The 24,443-nt window shown below is 39.8% G+C and overlaps 2 protein-coding genes across 2 annotated transcripts; one reads left to right on the top strand and one right to left on the bottom strand.

The window, feature by feature from the left end:
- Window positions 1–264: 264 nt before the first annotated feature.
- On the bottom strand, window positions 265–18,321 carry c2cd2 (C2 calcium dependent domain containing 2). Its single transcript, XM_084074892.1, has 13 exons — window positions 17,451–18,321; window positions 16,363–16,458; window positions 15,035–15,130; window positions 12,163–12,264; window positions 11,211–11,327; window positions 10,765–10,873; window positions 8,512–8,620; window positions 8,269–8,333; window positions 7,953–8,068; window positions 7,357–7,525; window positions 6,435–6,676; window positions 5,967–6,234; window positions 265–3,314 (listed from the first exon to the last, which is right to left on the bottom strand). Exons 1-13 carry the CDS (start codon window positions 17,760–17,762, stop codon window positions 3,079–3,081), a joined length of 2,037 nt encoding a protein of 678 aa, XP_083931018.1. The 5' UTR covers window positions 17,763–18,321; the 3' UTR covers window positions 265–3,078.
- A 951-nt stretch (window positions 18,322–19,272) lies between these two features.
- Window positions 19,273–23,237, top strand: atg101 (autophagy related 101). Its single transcript, XM_084075277.1, has 4 exons — window positions 19,273–19,625; window positions 20,015–20,279; window positions 20,899–21,024; window positions 22,011–23,237. The coding sequence occupies exons 2-4, from the start codon at window positions 20,154–20,156 to the stop codon at window positions 22,419–22,421; spliced, it is 663 nt and encodes a 220-aa protein (XP_083931403.1). The 5' UTR covers window positions 19,273–19,625; window positions 20,015–20,153; the 3' UTR covers window positions 22,422–23,237.
- The last annotated feature ends 1,206 nt before the right edge of the window (window positions 23,238–24,443 follow it).

Here is a 24,443-nt window from a genome sequence, read left to right as displayed (position 1 = left end):
CATAGTAGTATATATTTGTTTGTCATTAAATGTGTCGATGAATTGAGTACAAAAGACCCCAATGGAAACAAGCCATATGCTTTCTTGTGTTTAAAATCATCTTAACAGACCCTGTATTGAACTGCATTTCCCTGTGCTTGTCTTTACAAACTGTTAATAAAGTATTCAATCAATCAATACACTATATGTATACGACGGTACTTTAACAATAACATTTCTTGTAGACAAAATATTCAAAAGTAGCACCACACAGTCAGTTACTCACTCGATATTTATTGCTGGAGAACCTGACAGGACACTGCTATTCTGCATTAGTAGGCAGACGAATTCTGTGCACAGAGCAGATGCCAACACAAACACCAGGAAGTAGTTTATTAATTGCATAAGGCTCACTGCTTCTGAATGCATACTAGTCAGGATTCAGCCAGCCTGCCATGAATAGGGGGTGGGGGGTGCATAGTTTACTTTAAACAACCCATTTTGTCATTCCCTCAGAGGTTAAATAGTTTCTTTCACTATTCTTTAACCTGGGAGAGAGCCCTGAATGGCCTCCCTTTAACAATGTAGTGTAGTCACTATACAGTACATTGATGTGTCAGGAGCGGGGGGAGATATCATTTCAATTAAAACAAATTTGACCCACCCAATACAACCAGCACTGTATATAAATGTTTTTTTTTGTTTTGTTTTATCATAAATGGCATACAGTGCCATTTTCTCCCTCAGATAGCCCACTAGGATTAATCTGCACTTGTGTGGAATCTGCGGACATGCATGTACATAGTTTAATTGATTATTGAACTGAGACAACTGATGGTAAGGCAAAACAGCCAGTCATTGATTCACAGCACTTGCCACAGTCTTTCAGTCTGATTGTAGACCAGTCAGCACCTCAGGTTCAGTTACTGAGCCACACATGAAAAGGTAATATCCTCAGTAAGACCAAAGAGCAATATTTACATAATTATATCAGTGTACTGCATCACCCATCTGTCTATAGTAGAGTTTCCTAAAAAGGTTTACAGTAGTTAACATGAGGGAGCCAATATTTGGAAGCATTTCATCAATAGCTCTTTACAAGAAATAATACAATCATTAGCTGGATTAAAAAACCAAAACAAAACAAAAACATTTGGTTCTCTAAAAGTTTCTCACACTTTTGTTCATGTGTCCAAATATATGATACATCTCGTAAGAGCAATTAAACATTCAATAAAATAATGAGCATTTTATTCAGTGAAATGACCTCTCAACACCTTCATTAGTGAGCACTGCAACAATTATGGCTTGGCCAGCGTGATTCTTTTGGTTCCCTTTTCCCTAACAACCCCATTGATAACAGTATTGTAGAAGAGAATCTTTTAAGAAGACAAAGAAGTTGCATATCCTTAAAATACTATAGAAAAAGGAGTAAACATTCTAAAATGTTAATATCATGCTAATTGAAATACTCACATTAGCCAGTGTGGCTAAAATGTTTTGGAAGGGTAATTGTGATTAACTTTCTGCGCTGTATAAATTACAATGGCGAAATGAAGACACATGTCAATCACAACTAGCTAGTAGTAACTATTTCATATATCCAGGTCAGATATCAGGCTGAACAGTTTTTGATATGCGTTTGGTTTATAATGCGATATCTTTATTGGAAATAATTGTAAAGACGTTGACCTTGTTTTTAATGGCGTGGCTCTGTAGGAAGAGAGCCTCCTATGATGGTCTGACTGTCAGTTTCTGTCCCGCAGAGATTTTTCACAAATGTTTTAGATATTTCTTTTTTATATTTAACTTTAATTTAATAATGGAAGTTGATGTGGGTCAGATTGGGCTGAAACTGAAACCTTCCCAAATATGTTGTTGTACATCAAAGATACATTATGTATCTGTCACAGACTGGTCATATGAAGTCAGAGATCCACATGGGAGCCACGCCGTGATTAGACCCCATCTTGTTCTTGGTTTAATGATGGTAATTTGTAAGCAGCAACAGGTACTTGCCAATTTGGAGGAATTGAAAAATAACAGGCCATTTGACATACCATAAGTACTATTTTGCTCCCAAGTCAACATGTTAGCTTGAAAACATTTTCTACCTGCATCAGCATCACAGTGAAAAGATCATCTCCCTTTATCAATCGTTAAAACACAAATCAAGTCTGCAGAAAGGTAGTAGCTCAAGCCTTTACAAGAGTAGATTTTGTCATTGCACCGTTAGTCAAGTTCATGTAAACCCGTCTCAGGTTATTTTTAAATGTGCAAATCATACCAACACCACTCTTTGTTTCATCCTTGTTCCCCGTCAGGTCAACAAAGGACACACTTAGAAATAGATTGCCTTAGGGTAGATAGAAAGGCCACCCCAACTAGACTTTCTGTGGTTGTATGTGCTACAGAAACACACACACACAAAAAGAAAGAAATCATCCAAATATTGCATAAAGTCGAAAAGGAAAATTGCAAAATAAGGTCCTCTGTAATAGCATGAATGTGAAGAACCAATATTAGGATAGCCTTATTATCTCCGTAAGGCCAAAGGCCGGGGACGGAGATTATGTTTTTGCCACCATCTGTGTGTGTCTGTGAGCGTGAGTCCGGCACTAATCTTGCAAACTACAGAACCGATCAGCGCCACATTTCTCGTGCATGCCAACAGTAGGCCAAAGTACATTTTTCTAATCGGCCTTGTGGTGATGCTATACAAGCCCGCTTTACATTTTGGCTTACAACCGTAAGTCGTAAAAACACTATTTCCCCCCACAGCTTCCTCAGGTCCTGATGGCTGCAACGCACAACTTACACAGCCCTGGGTAGGCCACCCGGCCTGGTGGAGATATGCAATCCGTGGAGAACCCTTTTGTAGTTAACGCATGCATTCATTCTGATGCAATATCTACGCTCCCTATTAGGCAGGATACTTGAACAGGAGCATGGGCAATAAAAATGAGCTTCCCCATCCGCACAGCTTTCCTGTTCACAATTGAGGAGATACACAGAATGTGGTCAAGAGTACTGGGTGGGTAGATAGTAGTGGGCTAGGTCAGGAGGTGATAGAATAGAGGGGGCTGAGGGGTGTTTGGGTCATGCATGAGGCTCCCCCACAGAGGTAGAGGCCGTAGAGCCATTGGCCTTGCTCTTATTCTTGGGCATCAGTTTGCGGTTGAGCATGCGGCTGAGTGTGGCTGTTCGACTGGCCCGGTCCACAGTCGCTGGAGGCTCCAGGTAAACCAGGTCATTGTGCGACTGGCTCATTCCCGGGTCCTTTCGCTGGTGCCGCCGTCGGAAGAACAGCTTGGCGCTCTTTTGAAGGAAGCTGCCTGTACACAGGGAAGACAGGGGGAGGAAGAGATCGTTGTCATGACCTAAGATAATGATAGCATCAGAGCTTTTCTCTACCTGGGGGAAAAAAACAGCCACAAATGCTTCATTTTAGGTCAAAAAGAGATAACCTGCAAGCGCAATTTACCTTTGCACCGCATTAATTTACAAGCCAGTTGGAGACAGCTGGGGCAGCTTAAGGTATAGATTTTGTGTTAGTTGGAAGATGTCTGTTTTTTTAAAATAATAAATTTGTTATTGTTTTTCAGAGTTATCATCAGAATCAGCATTTAACACAAATGTGGTAGCGGCTTTACATGATAGATATAATAAAGCATATAGTAAATAATAATAATAATAATAATAATAATAATAGTCAAAATCATAATCAGAAATGTCAGGGGGAAAAAGAATATAATGGGGATTAACCGGAAGTTGTCTGTTTTTAGCAATACAATTATTATCATCTCACAAGTCAAAAGCCTCTTGAGCTGGCTGGCAGAAAAAACAGAGACAATAGGCAATTTAGTTGTGATTCTGCAACAGGGTGCACAGAAGATTCTTATTATATGATAATTACACTTGGATAATTATGCACTTACACTTTAGATTGCATTAGAATTTGATCATACACACATATTACTGTATAGATCATCTGGAAGTTGAAACTGGAAATTGAGGGCAGAGAGGAGGAAGGACCAGGCTGCAAAACAGGTCTCCAGCCAGAATGGAACCATAGAAGTTGTGATTATGTGGTCATTCTGGTCAATGTGCCATCCAGTCAGCAATCTGCTGATTGGCCCTGTACAGGTGATCTTATCTTGGTGCAAGTACTGTTTGTCCCTTCTGGAACGTGTAGGATCAAATGCACCAATACATTCAACCAGTTTATTTTCCCTTTTACTGGCAAGGTATTAAGGATGATGTTTGTGAAGATGAAAATTCAATACAAAAATATTCTTTGACATTTTAACCATTTAAACCCTATATCCTTAGTTGACCGGCAGCACCCAGGGATACTAGGCCCCTCTCACTCTGCACTAAATATAGCCGAAAATAGCTAATCTGTGAGTGTTTTGTATTCTGAAACATATAGTATGCCTGCTACGTGGTATCATCAAGTAGCTTGATGAGAATTTCCCCATCCTTCACAGCCAGAAGAGCATTGTTCAAATTCAACCTTTGAATCATATACTGTATGTGTGCATTACGGTGTAGCTAATAATAATTTTAATTTAAAAAAAGAGCCCACTTCTATTTTCTATAGTCTGAAGAAAGAAATAACTCTTGTTGAGGTGATGTTTCCTCAGTAGAGACATCACCCCAGTGCTCTCCTAAAGTCATACTGTGTAACAGCATTCATTTTAGTAGTCTTTTTGATGACACCACTGGTAGCTCCATACAGCGTTTGTCTATGCGGAAATACTGCTAAAAAAGGGTCCTAGCGCCTAAGAATATTTTAGAACATGACAATTTGTCAGAAAAGTGTGTTACCTTTAAAATACATAAATATACATTTATGTGGAATGTTTACTGTGAAAAATATATCAGTGAAATCTTATATGACTTTAAACATATACCGTCTCTGTCGGGTGGAAACCTCATATGTCCAAAACTGTTACTTTTCAGGATTCAAATTCAAAAACAGCAAAAGTAGCAGATCGACAAGCTAAAAATTCGAGCTTGTGGATCTACCACTTTAGCTATTTTTGTTTGACGCTGTTGTATGATCAAGTAGGAGATTAATTTACGAAAGAACACAAACATTTTAAATACGGAGATGGGAGGTTTCTGTCCCGACAGCAACGATATAATATGTTTTCCTTTGACTTATGGAGACACAAAGTAAATCAAGTAATGGTCACTCATTTATCAAATATCTGAGAATGAGTGTGGATTGGGTTAAGCAGATGACATACAGTCAAATATTAAATTAATCGTTAAATGAAAATAGAGATCAATGTGTCCTACAATACTTAACTACAAACGTACAACAACATTTAAGGGCTGAACAATATATCAAATTCATTGACGGACAAATTTGGCAGGTCCAGTTTTATACTCTCAAATTACATTTATGCAGATAATTTTACAGTGTACTGTCAATATTGTGCAGCCCTTCTACATTCAGAGTGATAAAACAGGTATAACCACTAACCAGATCTACTGCTAAATATTGAATGATTCAACAGTATCTGGACAGTATTGGACAGTATCTAGTCATTGCTAAATGCTAATTCTATATTTTATGAAAAATAAAACTTACTCATCCACACTTAATGTCTGCTTAGAACTGACATACTCTTGGATGGCAGAAAAGTTAAAAGCAATAGAAAAAGAAAACATGATTGAAACAGAAGGAATGGAAGAGAGAAAAAAGACCATGAATACAGGCTGTATCACTGAGAACATGTGGACATGAAAACAGCCAACAGTCAAAAACGAAACATTGCCTTTAAGACAATGTACTGTACAAGCATCTCTAACGCATTACTTGTAATTATAAAACTTCTGCAATGGTTTGTTATGGAACGAAGCAAGTTACGCATCAATATGAGCGAAGTACCTAAACCAAAAACTTTTGGACATTCATATATTGCTATGTCCAGCATAAATATAACAAAGATGTGGCCATTTCTGTGAGTGCTCACCTCGTCTTTTCTTGCAACTCGCCTCAGATATACAGAGGGACAAAGAGGTATGGTCCAACTCCTCTCCTGCTTGACTCTCCCAGTCCTCTGGGGGCCGGCCCATCCCGCTGGGGCCCTCCTGAGGCTCCGACTCATCTGGAGGACTACTGGCCCCAGACACAATTGCAGCGGTCATATCCTGAGTAGAGTTTCCCTCCGACATGGAAGCATCCATCGCTGCAGCATAGTCAGCCATCAGGGCCAGCTCATCATCCTGAGATATGGGGGCCTGGGGATTGAAAGGGAAAATGTGTCATTTAAAGTGCAACTTAAAATAAAGCCTTTATGTGTAAAGCCCTACTCTGTGCGTAATGTTTCCTTGATATTGTTTGAATCTAGTAATTCAATTATCGATCCCCAACAAAGAAATAGTGCTTGTAGACTATAGCAGAGCTAGAGAGCTTCTTTGTATACAACTGCTAGCTTTACCTTGGTTATGCCAGAGATAATGATGGTGCTCTTCTTCACGGGAGACTTGAGCTTCTGCTTAGCAGACTGGTGGAGCTGTCGGATAGCGGCTTCAGCCACGGGGTCGGTGCCATTGAGCATCAGCAGCTCCGTGTCGGACGAGGACAGGGCTTTGCTGACCGTGGCAACGGTGAGGGAAGTCTGCTCTGACACCCGCCGCTCCGACAGCTTGGACTTGATGGGCGTGGCCTTCTGACAAGGTTCTGAAGAAGAAAGATTGATTGATTTCATTTTTCCTGTAAACATAGCATTTGTTTCTGCATCGCTCTGCAAGGTTTGGATTTAAGTAATACATTTGTTTTACTATCTTTAACATAAATAGGGAGATTGCAACATGACTTGGAAAATGAAAATTCAAAAAGCCGGTCTCTCTAGTCTCTAAGTACTTTTAAAATTATAGCAAGTGATCTTGATTAGACCTCCAAACAGACGGCTGAATCCTTGGCCAGCTCAATGTTTAAAAAAAGATGTTCAATTTGAACATCAAGCCTATTCAGGTGAGTAAATTGCCTATTTGCGTGAGCCTCATGTTGTGATTCTTCCAGAGGTTTATTCTTTTTATTTTCCCATAAAGGTTTTTTCTTGCAAGTTGTTCTTCACCCAATTGGCGGTCTCATAGACATGGGGTGTTGTTTACTTTGATTAACTTTTGGCTGTAAAGCACTTTGAGACTTGAGTTGAGTAAATGTCAAATAAATACAATTGTCATCTACAATGAAAATGGTGATTTCTGTTGTTTAGTGTCCCATCTCCCATGTGGATCTGTTTGCTTATGCTGCATTAGAAACTTAATGTAATTGCACTGAACAACAGTAGGACTGCGATCATAAGTTGAACATCTTTATTGTGTGGCTCTGAGGGTAGTATCAGTTTTCTACTGTACCTATGCTGAGTGAGGGAGGGAGTGGTCGACCCGGCTTGCTCTTCACAGCAGTGATGGTGGTGACCACTGTGCCGCAGGGCATGACGGTACGGTCCATCTCCACCCTCTTAATAGGGGCTGGGGTGGGTGTCTGCCATGTCCGTACCTCACTGGGCTCCAGGTAGGTAAACTAAGGGGAGGACACATTAGCTGAGCATTGGTATAATAGCAAATGTAAGAAACTGGAAACACACAGTAGCACACCACATTAAACAGGTATTTCACTTTAAAAGACTTCTGGGGTCATTTTAACGTCTACTCTGGCTTTGGTGTGCACCCCACGCAGTTTTTAAGTTTTTTAGATCATTTATATTCCTTGTATCAGACATGCCCCCTTCCTATGAACATAGGTAGGAAAATTGCCTATTTGCGTGAGCCTCCTCTTGTGATCTTTGTGAATATAATAATAAAATATATTTCTATTGCGTTCTTATCTGTACCATTGACTCAATTTTCCAACAGGGGAGATCAATGAAGTTTAAGTGTTTAGTTATTACATATTATTAACAACAATAATAATATCCAATGCTAATCACATTTAAATGTTGGATGCTTACCTCAGTAGTAAATGACCCAGTCACCAGGTCTTTGGTCATGAGTGCAAAAGTTTGTTGTCCTTTGGGTAGCTTCTTTACAAGATCAAAAGGCACTGACACCTGACCTAGTAAGGAATCTAATAAAGGAACAATACACTTCTAAAAATCAGACAGACAATTCAGTACCTGAGCATATCGTAGCAAATTCTGTATGAACTGCCAAAAAGGCAAGCAACTGGCATTTCTTGCAGCATTATAATTAAATAATGAAAGTGGTTATTATTTCTAGAATTAACCTAGTGTCAAAAAGCCCATGAACTTCAAAACGGACTCTTACTCTCTTGAGGTTGCCCGTCATTCAGCAGCTTAATGTTGAGCTCCTTAGATCGTCCATTCAGCTCACTGTTGAGAGACAAGAATCAGTTAGGGGAGTCGAGTAGTGCAAAGTGCAAATAAAACCTGGAAGGTTAAACACTTTATATTTCACTCTCCATGGCTATAATGCCATTGACAGTGAAACATACCTGGGTAGATTTTCATTTTTTAACATAGTAGAGAAACGTATAACACAACAGCTTACAATATAAATGGCTGGTCCCAGGAAGGCATGGCTGTGTTCTTTAGGACTGAAGTGGAGAACTTCTGTGGAGGGTCATCCATATGCAGCACACAGAACGGACTGATACTGCCTGCAGAACAAAGCAGAGAAGACCATGGTAACTACCAGGGTTTTAGTTTGGTGCTACAGTTTACATGCTTAAAGGAACACTTCATATAACGGTCCTCACTAATGCTCACTGTAGGATGGTACCAGTCCCGGTGTGATTCCCAAATGGCTTGGCCAGCACCCGATTGTGATGAACACACAACATTATGCTCTTATACCTACGCAAATCTAACTCATGGACTGGCTGCAATCAATTGTTGGTGTAGGCGTGGGTGGGTCTGTTTTGGTTCAGAACTGGTTTCACCTGTGGTGAAATAATTACTCCAAAAAGTCAGTCGATACTTTATTGGTCAAAACATCATCTATCCACTCACTTTGCTAGATTATTTCTTGGCTAGGCAGATTTTTCAGTGTCACTTATTTCATTCTCATTTATTTAACAATGCCCTCTAAGCGGTCATGTCTCAGACCATAATTCACCACCGCTGGTGTGTGTTGGACGCTGCTTGCCAAGATGCACACTGAGAGATGCAGCGTGCTGACACATGAGAATGTGTCTGCATTCCTCTTGTGAAAATGTGATGGCCTTTAGCCAATGATTGTCATTGTTTAGAGATAGAGGTTATTGACTCCTTTGTTTGTTGCGACTTTAGATACTGGCTGTTTGGGACCGCTCTTTGTGCTGGAATAAGACTTCTGTTGCTCGTTTCTGTATTCTTGGGTATTCTTAAATCTGTTATAGGTTTGCAATTGCATTCATTTTAGAGAAAACACCAGCCTCATTTTATAGTTATAGTTATTCAAGCTGTTAGTCAGCAGACTAGTTTAGGTTGAGTCTACGTACTAATTAAGCTGTGAACTACTTCCCAAGTTACTTGTCATTGGCTGCTGTCATGCCTGCTGTCATCTTTCTGAGTCCTGCCTTTCTTTTGCTCTTGGTTTCTACCTCAAACCATCCAGCAGAGTCCCAAAAAAGCTACCTCAGAATGACCTCCAGTCAGTGTCTTGTTCCATCTCGTCCCTCTATCCCCTTACAGGATATTCTTACCAATCACTACTAGGCCTCCCTTTTGACCCTCTTCAACATTTTCAGAAGGACAACCTATAATATCTCTGACGTTAAATAATGCATGGCCTACAGTAGGCACAAAAAGCTCTGGCTAAGTGTGCTGCTCCACGTCTCAGAAAGATCAAATTTAGTCATTACAACCGTAAAGATTCAGAATCCCTTTAACTAAAAACCCTCTAGACTTGGCATCCAGCCCACAAAAATTCTCATCAATGAGCCCATCAGGATAATAGTGTTCTTCACTTAAATGAAAGTGCATCAAGAGAGAGAGATAAGTGCTGAATCCCACCTCATTTATCATGGGTAAAGTATTTAGTAACGGGGTGATGAGTTCCCTGATGGGGAGAGGATCTGCAGTAAAGTCTTGACAGAATTAAGAAAAATCACTCATCATTGATTGCACCAAGCTAATTAGTACTGTATGTTGACATTAACGATAGGCTGAAAACTTACATTAATGATGCAGACTTTGGTAAATGATTCAAACCAGTCACATCTCCAAAACACTTCCTCTGACAGTTCTTTCACTCTCTTCCATGTTTTACCAACTTAGTGGGGCCATCACATGCAGGTATCAACTAAAATGGTGCATTCACTTCCTGTGAGAGCCCACACCATGATAAGTGTCTGGTAGAAAGTTATGTTTGCATTTATCGTGACCCAACTACCGCAAATTCATTGTTTACATTACCTAACAAACACCTACAAGTCAAAGCAGCTTGTAAATGTGTTCTGTGGAACAAAGTCTGGCTATATGAAATATTTAGAAGTTACATGGCAAATGCGGCAAATTATGTATTTTCCAATATCTGATAGAAAACAAGGAAGACATGTTATAATTGGCCCAAAATAGGGACACCATGGTTAAAGTGGTAAAGCTGGGTAGTTGAGGGGCTTGGTCTGGTCTTGCATGCGAAAGTGAGCGGCATGCCATTCCACCTTGTACAGTATATGGGATACACACAAGTAAGAAAAGGATATGGGATCAGAAAAAACAAGGGGCAGCTTGTGTAGAATAGTTACAGCTGTATGAAAGCTGCACTATGGCTTGTGCCTCAAATCTAAGCATGTGTTGTGATGAGAGACCAGTGTCCCACCTGCAGCATCGTCCTCCTGGTTTAGTGTGACTCGGAAATTCTTCACCAGCAGCTTCCAGTCATGAGCGCGTGGGGGCTTTGGGGGTGATAATGCCTTGTTGCGGGCTTCCTAATGGAGAGAACCACAGAGATCAAGGCTCTCGGCGAGGCTATCAAGTGCTGCTAATAGTGCAGGATGATCATCTGATTATAAATTAATCAGAGCTTTAACTTAAGCAGGGAGTCTTGGTTGCCCCGTCAAATTAAATTAATTCCCAGGTAGGATAGAAAAGGTATTAGATGTCCCTGAGGACATCAGAATTTGCATTGAAATAGCTACTGATATTCAAGCTAGTGGGGTGTACCCAGCAATCAATCACATCCTTTATAGTGTTCCATATGACATGGCATGATGGGAAGTGTAAGTGCATGATTTCCATTATGTCAGCTATGGGTCCTCTGCTCACCGTGACCTCTGTGGGCTGAGCAGGCCTGCAGCTCAGCAACACGGAGGGTTTTACTGTACATAGCAGCTGCTTCAGCTTTTCCTTTACTGCTGCCATGCTGCATCCTATGGCATTGTGCTGGCAGGGAAGAAAAGAATGAACAGGTGAACATTCTCTCAGACCACACAACGGTTGCTTGATTTTTTGCCATTTGCTCAAACAGAAAACATACACATTTTGCTATATAAATGACAACATAGCAAGTGGTAAAGCTCAGAATGGCACCAATTGTAACCAAATTGTTGAAAATTAGCATTAATTTACAATGATGGCCGATCTGCAAAGTTTTTAAAACCCTCCTAACTACTGTCACAAGTTACAACCAATATGTTAGTACCCACAGAGCACTGTAAACTAAAGATGTTCCCAACTGAGTTATTTCTATAGATGTTAATCGTAGCTCAAAATATATCCATTTAGTTTACTGATAGACACATTTTTGGAATATATTATGCTTCAAAACATAACAGTATTTCAGTTTCTGTTGCTACAACTAGGGACTAAAAGTCGATGCTCATACTTTTTCAGTGAACACAGCTGTGATGACAAAAGTAGTGCCAAAACAGAAATGTCTCACAACTCATGTACAAACGCAGCTAGTAAGTGTATTAATAATGCCTTAAAGCTACACTGCTGAAATGTTTACCACTGAGCTAATAGAGCCTGCCTATTTGCTCAGGGAAGAAATAGAATTTTGACCTTCAGGCATCTTAATTTAAACGAGCGGTGAGAGATGGAGAGAAACAGAGCGTTTGCCTGAAGGTTGTGTGCTGTGCCAGTGTCACACAGACAGTCAGACAGACAGACAGACACGCACCGAAAATATCTGATCTACCTACTGTTAAAAAAAAGGGATATTTAGTAGTGAACAATGCCCCTATGTAGGAAACACTGCCCTAGGCCCCAACATTACCTGGGTGAAGCTGGGACTGAGTTGTAGGTCCCATGTCTCCAGACGGGAAACTGCCCAGCTCACCTTGATCTCCTCATCAGCTTCCCGCATCTGCAGATGAAGCTGGGAAAAAAGAATGGGAAATGGCATGATGACATCATGACACCATGAGCAGTCATAGCATTGGCGATAGTAAACTGTATATAGTGCCAAGCATGGTCACTGGCACCCATTGTCACAGTTTCATATTTGGTACAAGACTTACTTGTTTGAATAAAAGAGATTAATGCAAAATGATTGACATTTTCGTTATTGTTTAGCCAACACTTAACACTACTTATTCACATAAAGTATGCCAAATACTAACATTCTTACACAATTCTAAATTAATTAGACATATACAACATTACAGACATATATAACAATTACAGACATATACAACATCAACACAACAAGGACATAAGTTACACTAAGGAATTAAGGAAAATATGTCTATTTGGCTGGTGAGATATGAGATGTTGTCTATCTTGGTTGGTGTGATGTACTGTATATCTTGGTGGGTGAGATTGTCTATCTATCTTATTGGGGAAATGTCTCTAGGTGCTGAGATTGTCTATCTTATTGGTGAGCTCTACATCTGGTTGGTGAGATGTACATGTTGTTGGTGAGATGTCTTGCTAAATGTCTCACTAAATATAGTATAAATTTACGTCAAAGAGAGTAAGCATGACAGTTTTTATCATGGAGATGCTCTGGTAGTAATTACATTATCCCCATCTCCTCCTACAAAATTAGTCCTGTACAAATAGGGCTTCTGTCTTGTCTGATAGCTCTATGTGGATGGCAATCTTCATAACCAACCGATAATTTTATACCAGTTGATATTAACTGTACAGGCTATTTTGGTGTGCAATACTAAGTTCTAATAAGATATACAGTAGCCCTGATATTGTATTGTTTAAAATGTTCCACTTAAATATGAAATTAATGTAATGGGTGCCATCACAATATTGTTAACACAAATATTTATATGTGTAACAGCTCTCCAAATACAAAGTCAAAAGTCAAACAGCAGGAAAAAACAGACTGTAGAAGATTATGTCAACAAACAATGATTTTGCTGTAACTTCTCGGTCTAGCAACACTATTTATTAGGCTCACAAAAGAGAAGAGGGGGAGAGAGAGATGAGGGGGGGCAGACTAGGCCATCCTGTTCCAGCATGCCTGGATTCCACTGTGAATGTGTACAGCCGCCTCTGTGATACCAAACAAAGGCCTTATCAGATAGCAGTGGAGAATGCATGGATGGATCCAGCAGCACAACACCGTGACCTGAATTAATGAGGCCAGATCACTTTCATACAAACAGTTCACACCAAGAGGATGTTTACTGTTTAAAATATAATGAAATTAAGTCACATTTTATATCTTACACTTACAGTGAAAAGACATTTCACATATTAACTTTAAGTAAGGTGAAATTAATACTCAGGCAACATCTCAGCTACCACTTCCATTGGAAACAGGGCAGCAAAATGGTTGAAACTCTGTGAAGAGTAATACTATCTACTGCATTGTTTTCACACTGAGTATGTAGATCATGTTGTTCTGGCTAATAGAACTGGCCTTAGAAACACAAGCATTGAGAAAGCATGTCATATTAACACCCCACAATGCCACATGAAAGAGGCCTAGAGGTAGTGTATTAAATGAACATAGAGTGACACATCACACAATTGTGTGTAATCTATTCCAAATAAACACCCGGGGCTGGGCTGCTCTACGTAGGCTACACCTGCCATTCTTAACGTCAGCCAGGATCATTCTAGCTCTAGTCTGAGTCAGAGGTTAACAAATGCTCTGCTGGACTACAGCAGATGAAAGAAGACATTTCAAAAGGCCCTGTGACTTTTCCAGACCAGACCTACACAGAAAGGCAAAAAATACACCGCAGCAAGGTTCCTTTTATGTAGTAAAACAACTACCAATCTACCATCAAAACAAAAATGCCCCTTGCCTCTAATCCTGACTTTAGCCTCCTAACTCTCACTGAAGTTGTATTTACAGCGTGAGCTCAAGCCCATAGAGGGCTGTCAAGCACCTTACAGGCTTAAAAATAACCTTAATTCAATTGGGTTAGCTTGTTATCCAGACATTTGTGAGGAATTAACACGTACCCGTAAACAGGATAACAGGTTAATGGAGATGAATGCACAATGCAGAAAATGTATTCATACAATTTCTCACAGCCGGTCCATTTACTTTTTGCATCACACAGTGTGTTTGGGAAGGAAAGACTTGGTTTTGAGGGTGTGTGCTTTTTGTTTGTGTGTGTGTGTGTGTGTGTGTGTGTGTGTGTGTGTGTGTGTGTGTGTGTGTGTGTGGGGGGGGGGGGTTATGCCAAGGGAGATACAGTATGCCTCGTCTGCTCAGAGCAGCTGTGACTAATGTAATAATAATTTACATGACTGAATTACAGTCATCAGTTTTGTTTTGTTTCAAGCTAGGATCATTCACAAGATCCTACTCTTGCTCATGCATGGATGTCAGAGAGAATTGGGCCAAACAATCAAGAGCGACAATCTTGGTCAAGGGCCTGACAGTGATTTAAGCGAGGCCTTCGGGTGCACTTGCCAAGACCAGGGAGATACCTCAACCACCCTACAGTATATTAAAATTGCCTTGTTTAATAAAATTCCCCTGCCAGTGCTGAGGCAATGCATCATGTTCAATGAATCACGCCATCATACAACCCAAGAGACCCTGCAACCTCATTCTTTAGTCTTACGGTTTCAAGAGATATTCCACAATCGCAAACATTATGCTGCCTTTCAATGGAATATGCCCGTGGGCGTAACAAATATGTGAGGATCAGGTTTGTTAGCTTGTTTACCTGTAAATCCAGTGGAGCTATCCTGACGGAGTAGGTTGTTGATTCTGCACCAAAGGTGAACTGAAGTTTTTCCCCAACCACCCTGCAGGAAGCTGCCTGTTGGGAAAATAGCCAGTTCAAAGGATGCATTAATCTCACGCTAAGCTACATCATATAATAGACCTTGAGCTCAAAAAGAGCAGCAAATATTTTGGCACAATTTAAATCGTTATAGTACATTTTAAGGTGTGCTTATGAAAGTAACCTAACCAGGGGAATGATGGATTGCAGTAAACTGCAATGCAATGCATGTGTGACATTCTATGCCATGGGTGTGTGCCCAGTTTGATACCAGTTCTCTCAGTCTGGGAAGGGAAGCCTAAAGATGAAAGTATCTCATTATAGGCATTTGTGCATTCCTATCTTCCTGGCCCAGGCAGTATTTCTTCCTGTCTCCTTAGTGCTGAGCTGGACAGCTATACGCTTCTTTAAACATACACATAAATGCACACACACACACACACACACACACACACACACACACACACACACACACGCACGCACATGCAAGAATATGTCCCTGTTCGCAAAGCTCCCCAGATGTATCAGGATCATAGAGCATGTCATAAAACATCCAAAAGAAAGCACAGCACACACAGCCAAGGCAACCAGACAAACAACACAACATCCAATTCCTCCCTATAAGAACTATCAAACTATCAAGGTGAAACTAAATCAGTCACATGGGTACCACAGGGTATCACAAAATGTGCTTGGTTTACAAAACAGGGTGATGTTGACTGGTATCTCATTGACTTACCTGTGCATACTAACATAAGGAAAGCATCAAGGGAAGTGGAGATTGATTTTAGCTGACGGTTGTGACAATAGGGTATAAGCAAGGAAATATGACGCACATCAATATGTGCCATTTTTATCTTGATTAATAGTAGGGAGACATAAGCCTGGTAAACTATGCCGATCGCGTGAATTCACATTATCATGTGTCTTCTGAAGACCGGTCTGGCCCCAAGTGCTGGGTGGGCGTTTTGCAGAAATCAAAAAGTGGAAGAGGCGAGCCAATCAGCATCTGCGCTCAGGGCCCTGTGATTGTCTGCAGAAGACACATGATAATGTGAATTCACATGACGGGATGGTTTACCAGGCTAACACAAGCTGTCACTGAAAAGCAAATGCGAAGCAAGCAGGGGGATGTACTGATACTGATACACTACAAACCCAGATGCATCTTCTGATCCCCAGCTTGATTTGATCATTGTGGACATTTTTCAAAAACACCAACATATCAAAGTGGCTGAATGACAAATAAATTATATAGATTAGTTTACCTTGTTTCTCGCAGTCTTCTGGAAGCTGGACACTTGACTGACCACCAGCTCTGATGACTGAAGACCATCCTCCTCAAATGTAAGCTGAACAGGTCCCTGTGTGGTAAATGTTGATAAAATAAGACACATACAAAACAAGGGGAAGCCAAGCCTTCTACTGAGGCACCCAGGAGGAGTAAACCCTCATTCATACTTGGTCATAACAACTGTGTCACTCATGGAAAATAACAGATTTTAAACTGAAAAACATAACGCCACATCACATCTACCAGTTGAAAATCTGTTATTTTTGGCGAGCAGCACGGGTGTACCAACAAAAACATTAGGCTTAGACATATATTATGATTGTTATGATGTGTTATGACAGATGAAAAGGCCTACGGACATCTCAGTCATAAAAGGAACAATGATTAGGTCTATTGTGAAGCAGCATAGCTTAGGTTGATGAAAGCAACTGCTCTAACAGCCATTATCTCAAGGAATAGCCTAAGTTGATGCGTCTACAGCTCCTCCTTGCTCATGTCCAAATGTCCTTGAGCAAGACACTGAACCCCTAACTGTTCCTGATGAGCAGGTTCATTTGGTGCCTTGCATGGTTGTCTTTGCCATCTGTGTATGAATGTGTGTGTGAATGTAATGCATTGCACATTGTAAATGCACTATCTATTACAAGAAGTACTGCGAAGAGACTGAGGTTTCATGGAAACCTTACCTTGCTTGGATGCCAAGTTTGGACTCTTAATTAAAAGATGATGAGATACCATCAATACTAGTCAGTTTAATGTTCACAATAAAGCTAAAATATGAATAGTCTTAATTGATACGGTAATTTAAACCTTATCATGGGATCATAACAGGACCCCAATGGAAACAAGCCATAGCGCTTTCTTGGGTTTAATCATTTTAGCATCCTTTTGTATTGAACTGTACTTTTTGTGCTTTGTTTTGCAAACTGTTAATAAAGTCTTCAATCAATCAATCAATCAATCATCGGGGCTAAAGTTGCAGTTCTATTGACCATACCTGCATTTAGTGTTATATAATGGGCCACAGGCACAGAGTTGTAAAATCATGGTCATGAGACTTACTCCAGACTTCCTTGACTCGTCATTCAGAGCTCTGCACCAGGCTGCTCTCCATTGACTCCTCCAGCCCTTCAGTGACAGCGCCCACACCAGCAGAGCGTCCGCTTCCTCCTTCACCGCCGCATTGTTCTGATGAGCCGCTGCTCTCTGCCGGGTTCCTGAACCACCGCGTTGTTGTTGTTGTTGAAAATACTGAACTAAGTATAACAGTAGTGTAACCACGGAGGCTATGAACAGTGTGACCATGCAAAGCCACTGCGGGTTCCCCACGCCGACGTATGAATTGGAGCTTTCTTCCTCCACAGGATCCGTCATCCTCCTTCAGCAAAAAAAACGACGACGATCGATGTCCCAAAGTCAAACACAAACCTAAGAGTTCTCTTCTAAGAATGTACCCGACATCCTCAAAATATTTACCCGACCCACTAAGCTATGAAGTCAATCTTCTCAAGCATTCTATTCGGCTGTTTAGTGACTGCTTTCCACACATCCAACAACCCAGAACAGAAGTGATCATTGGTGCTGCCCATCTTGTTGCAGTACTTTGCAGTTGTGCTGTTAACAAAAAAAAAACACAGCCTCGTTGGTTAATACGGAGATCTTTTGAGTCCAGTAAACAACCTGCAAGCCAAATACACTGTTCACCAGAATATAAGTGCTAGCTTAGCTACAGTGAGCTAACTAACTGCCCTGTCCTGTGTGTTGGCTAATGACAGAGCCATAATCATATCAAAGTTTCCCAAATGTTTCCGATATCCAAGTAGTTTATATCTATCCAGGTGGGAGATGGTCTCAGGGGGTCTGGGTTCTTTACGTGTGGATCTGACCTGCTCTGCGGTTCCGTCAGATCCCAAAGTGTCCTGTCCTGTTTGAAACTGATCCGTGTTGCCAGGTTTTGCGAGAGAAACAAGCCCAACAGAAGCGAGCCCGATCGCCCTTTAAACATAATACATTGGCAATTTGAAAATAGCTCTTATAGCCGATTTACAGCTCACAACGCGTCGCGATGCAGCGCGTTGTGAGCTTGCAGATCTGCTATTTTCAAAAAAATCTTGAAAACAATTAAAGACACTTTAATAACACTAACACACACAACACAACTTGTATGGGGCTCCCTGGCATAACATGTTTTCAGATGGGGGGGTCCGCAGACAAATACTACATATTCATTTGGGGGTCCTTGACATGAACATATTTGAGAAACACGGGTTGGGTTCAAACAACATTTAGGAAACAAGCCCAAAATCTGCAACTAACCAATTTTTACAAGCAACTTTACGGAAAAACAAGCCCAAACTCGCTTATAATAAGCGGACATGGCAACGCTGTTTGAAACTGATCCGTGCTGGAAGATGTGGCACAAACTGTCATTCCCACAATGCAGCGCGAAGTCTTCAACTGCGGTAATGTTGTACATTAGTGTTTACTAATAATTACTGATGATGCGATACATTACATACATTAACCAATCAATGGAATACTAGTCACATTTAACCTTTAAAAAAATATAGTCATCCGTCTATTACATTAAAATAAAATGTAGCTGGTAAATGTAAATACATTGTCCATAAAAACGGTGAATCATGATGACCATAAAACATTTTATTTTGTGAAGAATTCTTTTTTTGAAAACCGCAAAACAAATGGTATTTATTAAATATAATATATTATAGCCTAAAATTACATTATTAATGTTATTTTTCACAGAATCAACTGTTTTATGTTCATGATTCATCATTAGCCTGGATGGCTTGGCTTGATTCTAGGCTTAAAATAATTGATATACATATTTTTGGAAATCTTTATATCAATGGAAGAAAAATTGAAATATGTTTTTGGAAATCTCTATGGGAAAAACGAATGGGGTCTGGATCATAGATATATCTATGGTCTGGATCGGTGGAACCAGAAAATGGTCGCCACTGCTATGAATTTGAGTTACGTTCATTTTTGATCTATCTAGGGCGCCGTAGTTCTTCCTGAATCATTTGCTACGTAACGTTAACCTGCTGGCCTGATCCTGATTTGTTTTATATTAAATGTTGCCGTTTAATCGTCATAATTATTGACTCCTTCAGCGTTTAGCTGCAGTATATTTTTTTTGTTTTATTTTTGTAGCCAAATGACGAAACTTTAACGATAGAAACACAACACTGCGCATTCCAGACCCCCACAAAGGTAAACAAACTGCACTTCCGCCAGGACGACACCAGTGTTGCCATGTCCGCTTACTATAAGCAAATTGGGCTTATTTTTCTATAAAGTTGCAGGTTGCGGTTTTTTGGGCTTGTTTCTAAAGTGTAGAAGCTTATGTTGGGCTTTTTCCATAAATGTTGTTTAAACCAGTGGTTCTAAAATATTTGTATGTCAAGGACCCCCAAGATTAATATGTAATTAATATCCAAGGACCCCCCCATCTGAAAATATTTTGTGCCAGAGGACCCCATGCAAAATGTTTGTTGTTAAAATGTTTCAAAAATATTCTATTTTTTTTTTAGATCGGCTATTTTCAAATAGCTGATGATTTAAAATTGCTCATGTGGCTTCTTTTGGGCTTGTTTTCCTAGACCTGGTTGCTTGTTTCTCTCGCAAAAGCTGGCAACAATGAACGGTGGCCATTTACAGTGAGTGTTGCACAACGCAACGCCAGCTGTGTCCAGCTTCATGTAAAACACAACAACATCACCAAAACAGCCCAACAACAAGATGAATTGTCGTTCGGAAGTCCTCGAATTGACGGTGGAGACCAGACAGGTGGATGAGGCCATGCTGGCCATCCTCCACACCGTCCTGCTGCACCGCAGCACGGGCAAGTTCCACTACAAGAAGGAGGTAATTATCACTTCTCCTCCTTCCTTAGACAGATGATCAACCCCCCTTATTTCCGACTCTGTACATATACATACAGTGTTTTATATTTGTGATGATTAGGGATGTCCGATTTTATCGGCCTCCCGATATTATCGGCCGATATTAGCATAAAAATTGATATCGGGAAAATATCGGTATCGGTTTTTGAAAAAAAAAAAAATTTTTTTTTTTTTTTTTTTTTTTTTTTTGCTTTATAAATAAGTTACAGGAGTTCTTACTGTATATGGTGTGTGTGATATGAAATTTGAGCTTACCCTAATCACAATAATCCCCGCATATATCGGTATCGGTTGATATCGGTATCGGTAATTAAGAGTTGGACAATATCGGTATATCGGTTATCGGTAAAAAAGCCAATATCGGACAACACTAGTGATGATATTGAATTTGTGTTATTTTTCATGTTATGTTGATGCATTGAATATACATAGGATATAGGACCCCAATGGAAACAAGACCACAAGGACTTTTCAGTTTTTTTTGTTGGTGTGTTATCCTTTTAGACCAAGTGCTCGACTGTCCTCGTGCTGTTTACATTTCTGTCTAATAAAATATTCAATCAATCTATCAATCAATCAAGGGGACGTATTCCATCGGCACTGTGGGCACACAGGACATAGACTGCGACTTCATCGACTTCACCTTTGTCAGGGTGTCCTCGGACGAACTGGACAGGATGATCAGGAAAGCGGTGACCGAGTTCAAGGTAATTCGTTATTTTGTAACGTTGATTGCACAATACATGTTTGTTTTAACCCCATCTGGGAACCCATTCTGTCGAGAGAAAAATATATATATTCGTTTGCCTCTGGGGGCACCACCTCCTTTTTTGTGTGTAGAGACAGGAATTCGCGTTGGCTCCTCCCTTTTCTTAATCCACTTCCTCCCAGGTGTTTCTACGTTTATTCCTACTAACAACAACACTACATGTTTAGGGCAGTGGTGCTGACAGATTTTGCTGCTTGCAGAATCTGTCTTGAGAGATTGGTTTTAACCAGGCATGTGATTAATAACACATTCTTATTTGCAATGGTGGTGGGCCCTGGTCTGGCAAAAGGCACGGCCTCTTGGAGAGGGGAGGGGGTTTGGGCAAAAAAAGAAGGCTATATTCACTTTTAACTCAAGAGTGTTCAAATGTAACCGTCACACAGTGGTGGAAGAAGTACTCAGATATTTATCTGTTAGAAGTAAAATGCCTCTGTTCAAAATGTTACTTGAGTAAAAGTACAAAAGTATTGCCATCAAAATATACTTAAAGTTCCAAAAGTAAATGTACAAAAAATCTAAGTTGTTTAAAAATAGCAGATGTACAAGCTCACAACGCGTCGCGAGCATGTAGATCGTCTATTTTCAAATATCCGAGGTATAAAATAGGGCTGAAGTGGTTAATGTATGTTTTATAATGTTATGATTTATATCTGCATTAACTAGTAACTAAAGTTTTCAAATAATTGTAGTGGAGTAAAAGTACAATATTTGCCTCTGAGATGTAGTGGAGTAAAAATAATTTAAAATTGGAAATACTCCAGTAAAGTAAAAAATACCTCAAATTGTACTTAAGTACAGTACTTGAGTAAATGTACTTAGTTACTGTACACCATTGCCGTCATATTTGCTCACTCAGATTTACAAATGGATACATAACATTGAGGATTGTACTGTCAGTTGTCTAACTTAATGTTTTCATTACAGGATGCTTTGAACATCACAGGCGGTGTCAGTGATGGTATGGGGCAAATCTCTCTAGAATTCTACCAGAAGAAGAAGTCTCGATGGCCCTTCTCTGACGAGTGCATTCCCTGGGAGGTGTGGAGCATCAAGGTTAACGTCGTCAGTCTGGCCAATGAGCAGGAGAGACAGATCTGCCGGGAGAAAGTGGGCGAGAAGCTGGGGGAGAAGGTGATCAACGTTGTCGAGGTCATAAACCGCCACGAATACCTCCCAAAGATGCCTACCCAGTCAGAAGTGGACAATGTGTTTGACACCAATCTCAAAGATGTGCAGCCCTATCTTTACAAAATCACATACCAAATCACAGACTCACTGGGTACCTCTGTGAGCACTACGATGAGAAGGCTGATCAAAGACACTTTGGCACTGTGAGGATGCCCCAACCAAGCTGTTGGATGGTTGTGTATCTAAAGTCTGGTCTTCTGGTTGTTATTACATCATGGATATAATGAGCTTCACTTTTGACTGTCTGGGAAAAAATAACTGATGCAGGCTCAGACTCGGTTGTGGAGGTCAACTTTTGTTTTGATGTCTTCATGCTTATTATACGCCGTTGATGAAAATAGCAGATCTACAAGTTCACAACATTTCAGGCTTTAGTAGTTGTAGCAATACTGGCTGTATCTCAGAATTCCATTTTGTGTCAGCTCAGATGTTTTTACATTTTAAATAATTTTCTTTACCGCAATGCAGTTCTAAAAGAATATCAAATAACTTTGTCACTTCCAAATTTGATTCAAAGGAAAATAGAAATATAACGGAATGTAATACAATTGTTTTATGTACACGGTATACAGTAGGCCTACACAAACTGTATGTCGTCGCTATCGGGTAGAAACTTTATACTGTATGTCCAAAGCGTTACTATTCAGAAAATGGAAAAATAACATGTGTTCCAAAGGATCCAATGTTATTATTTAATCACAATCACTTGTTAATTCTTTTTATCAGTTAAATACTTATAAAACCCACAGACTTACCCACTTTCACTTTCAAATTGTTTCCAAAATAGTGAACATATGCTTGTTCCACAATTTTATGCTCGTTTCTACTTACATTATTTTGTTATTTCTGCCCGACAATGTTCCAATTTATGTCAAGATTTGTGTACATTTCTGAAAAGAATTATTGATCAACATTAATTGCACACTATAGTTGTTCTACTGTTTCTTGTAAATAAAAAATATTGACAGGACCTTTGGTTTGCGGTGTATGTCATAACCAGTCACATCAGCCTGGATGCCTGGAAGAGTAACTAATACACATAAATGGCACAACTGTTAGTAAGTGAACAGATTTCCTCATCTATGTGAAACATCCTCTCTGTGCATGTATTTTCATGCATTGTGACCTGACATGAAGTGAACAGGATTTCCAGTTCATTCCCCAAGTTAACTCCCTATTTTCCAGTCAAGAGAATTATCAACATGAATAAAACTCAATGTAGGGCATCAGTTGACTAAGTATTTATTTTCAAAATATCCCATAAGTAAACTCATTAGTTAAGCGTAATCTAATAACGTTTCGTTTTTTTCTGCATTTCTGCTTCATTTTGATATACCGGTACTGTGAGCACAGAGACAGGAAAGTGGGGGAGATAGAGGGCCCCGGGATAGACTCAAACCCACAGGTCAGCTGCGGGAAGGACTCAGACTTTATATGGTATTTGCTGTAACCAGGTGAGACATTTAGGCACCCCAGCATTGTCTATTAAGTGAATCTGATGAAATTGACATTTAAAATTAAAAGATCATCAAATTTATACATTTGAGCATGATTCCTCTTGAACCTGCTTTTTTTTGTGGTTTTGGGTGGGTATCCCACTTCAGCAATTACTTGACTGCGGAATTCTGAAAAGTCATAGCAAATTGTAAACAATATATGATTTAATTAGGAATAGATTTTTTTTTTTGGAAAAAAAGTGTCGACCTACAAGTTCAACGCGTCGCATGTGTTGTGAGCTTGTAGATCGTCTCCTTTCACTATTCAAAAGAATATGTATATTATCGTCACAATATTGATATTGTATATTAATATTGAGGCATTTGGTGAAAGAAGTGATATTTGAGTTTGACCATATCACCAGCCCTAGGGGGACCAGATGTAAGGGGTGTTAAAGGTGGTATAAGTGATATATTCTGCTTAAAACTAATATTTTGTTTTAAAAAAAGCTCTATATTGATATAGTGTTTGTTCAGTAACAAGGATCTCCCCATCTTTCCAGCTCTTTAGTGAACACAAAATACATTTTCAGGTGGGTCACCAATTTCATCCAATCAGGTAAGTACCGATTGATCGCCTCAATGTTGTAATGTATTTCAGTTCCAATTCCACTGCTCATTTAATCAATTCCAATTTCACTTATTTAACCTGTAGCCTATATGAGATATCTCT

Source organism: Gymnoscopelus microlampas (assembly GCF_963454915.1).
Source record: "Gymnoscopelus microlampas genome assembly, chromosome: 12".
NCBI lineage: Eukaryota > Metazoa > Chordata > Actinopteri > Myctophiformes > Myctophidae > Gymnoscopelus > Gymnoscopelus microlampas.
Note: the sequence above shows the minus strand (reverse complement) of the source record. Positions and strands in the feature narration are given on the sequence as shown.

Excerpts from the sequence above, each read along its gene's own strand:
- atg101 (XM_084075277.1), top strand. The coding sequence starts at position 20,154 with ATGAATTGTCGTTCGGAAGTCCTCGAATTGACGGTGGAGACCAGACAG. Across the intron at positions 20,280-20,898 it reads AGTTCCACTACAAGAAGGAG|GGGACGTATTCCATCGGCAC; the intron begins GTAATTATCACT and ends CAATCAATCAAG. Across the intron at positions 21,025-22,010 it reads AAGCGGTGACCGAGTTCAAG|GATGCTTTGAACATCACAGG; the intron begins GTAATTCGTTAT and ends TTTTCATTACAG.
- c2cd2 (XM_084074892.1), bottom strand. The coding sequence starts at position 17,762 with ATGACGGATCCTGTGGAGGAAGAAAGCTCCAATTCATACGTCGGCGTG. Across the intron at positions 16,459-17,450 it reads ACGAGTCAAGGAAGTCTGGA|GGACCTGTTCAGCTTACATT; the intron begins GTAAGTCTCATG and ends TTTACCACACAG. Across the intron at positions 8,621-10,764 it reads CCAGGAGGACGATGCTGCAG|GCAGTATCAGTCCGTTCTGT; the intron begins GTGGGACACTGG and ends TTTGTTCTGCAG.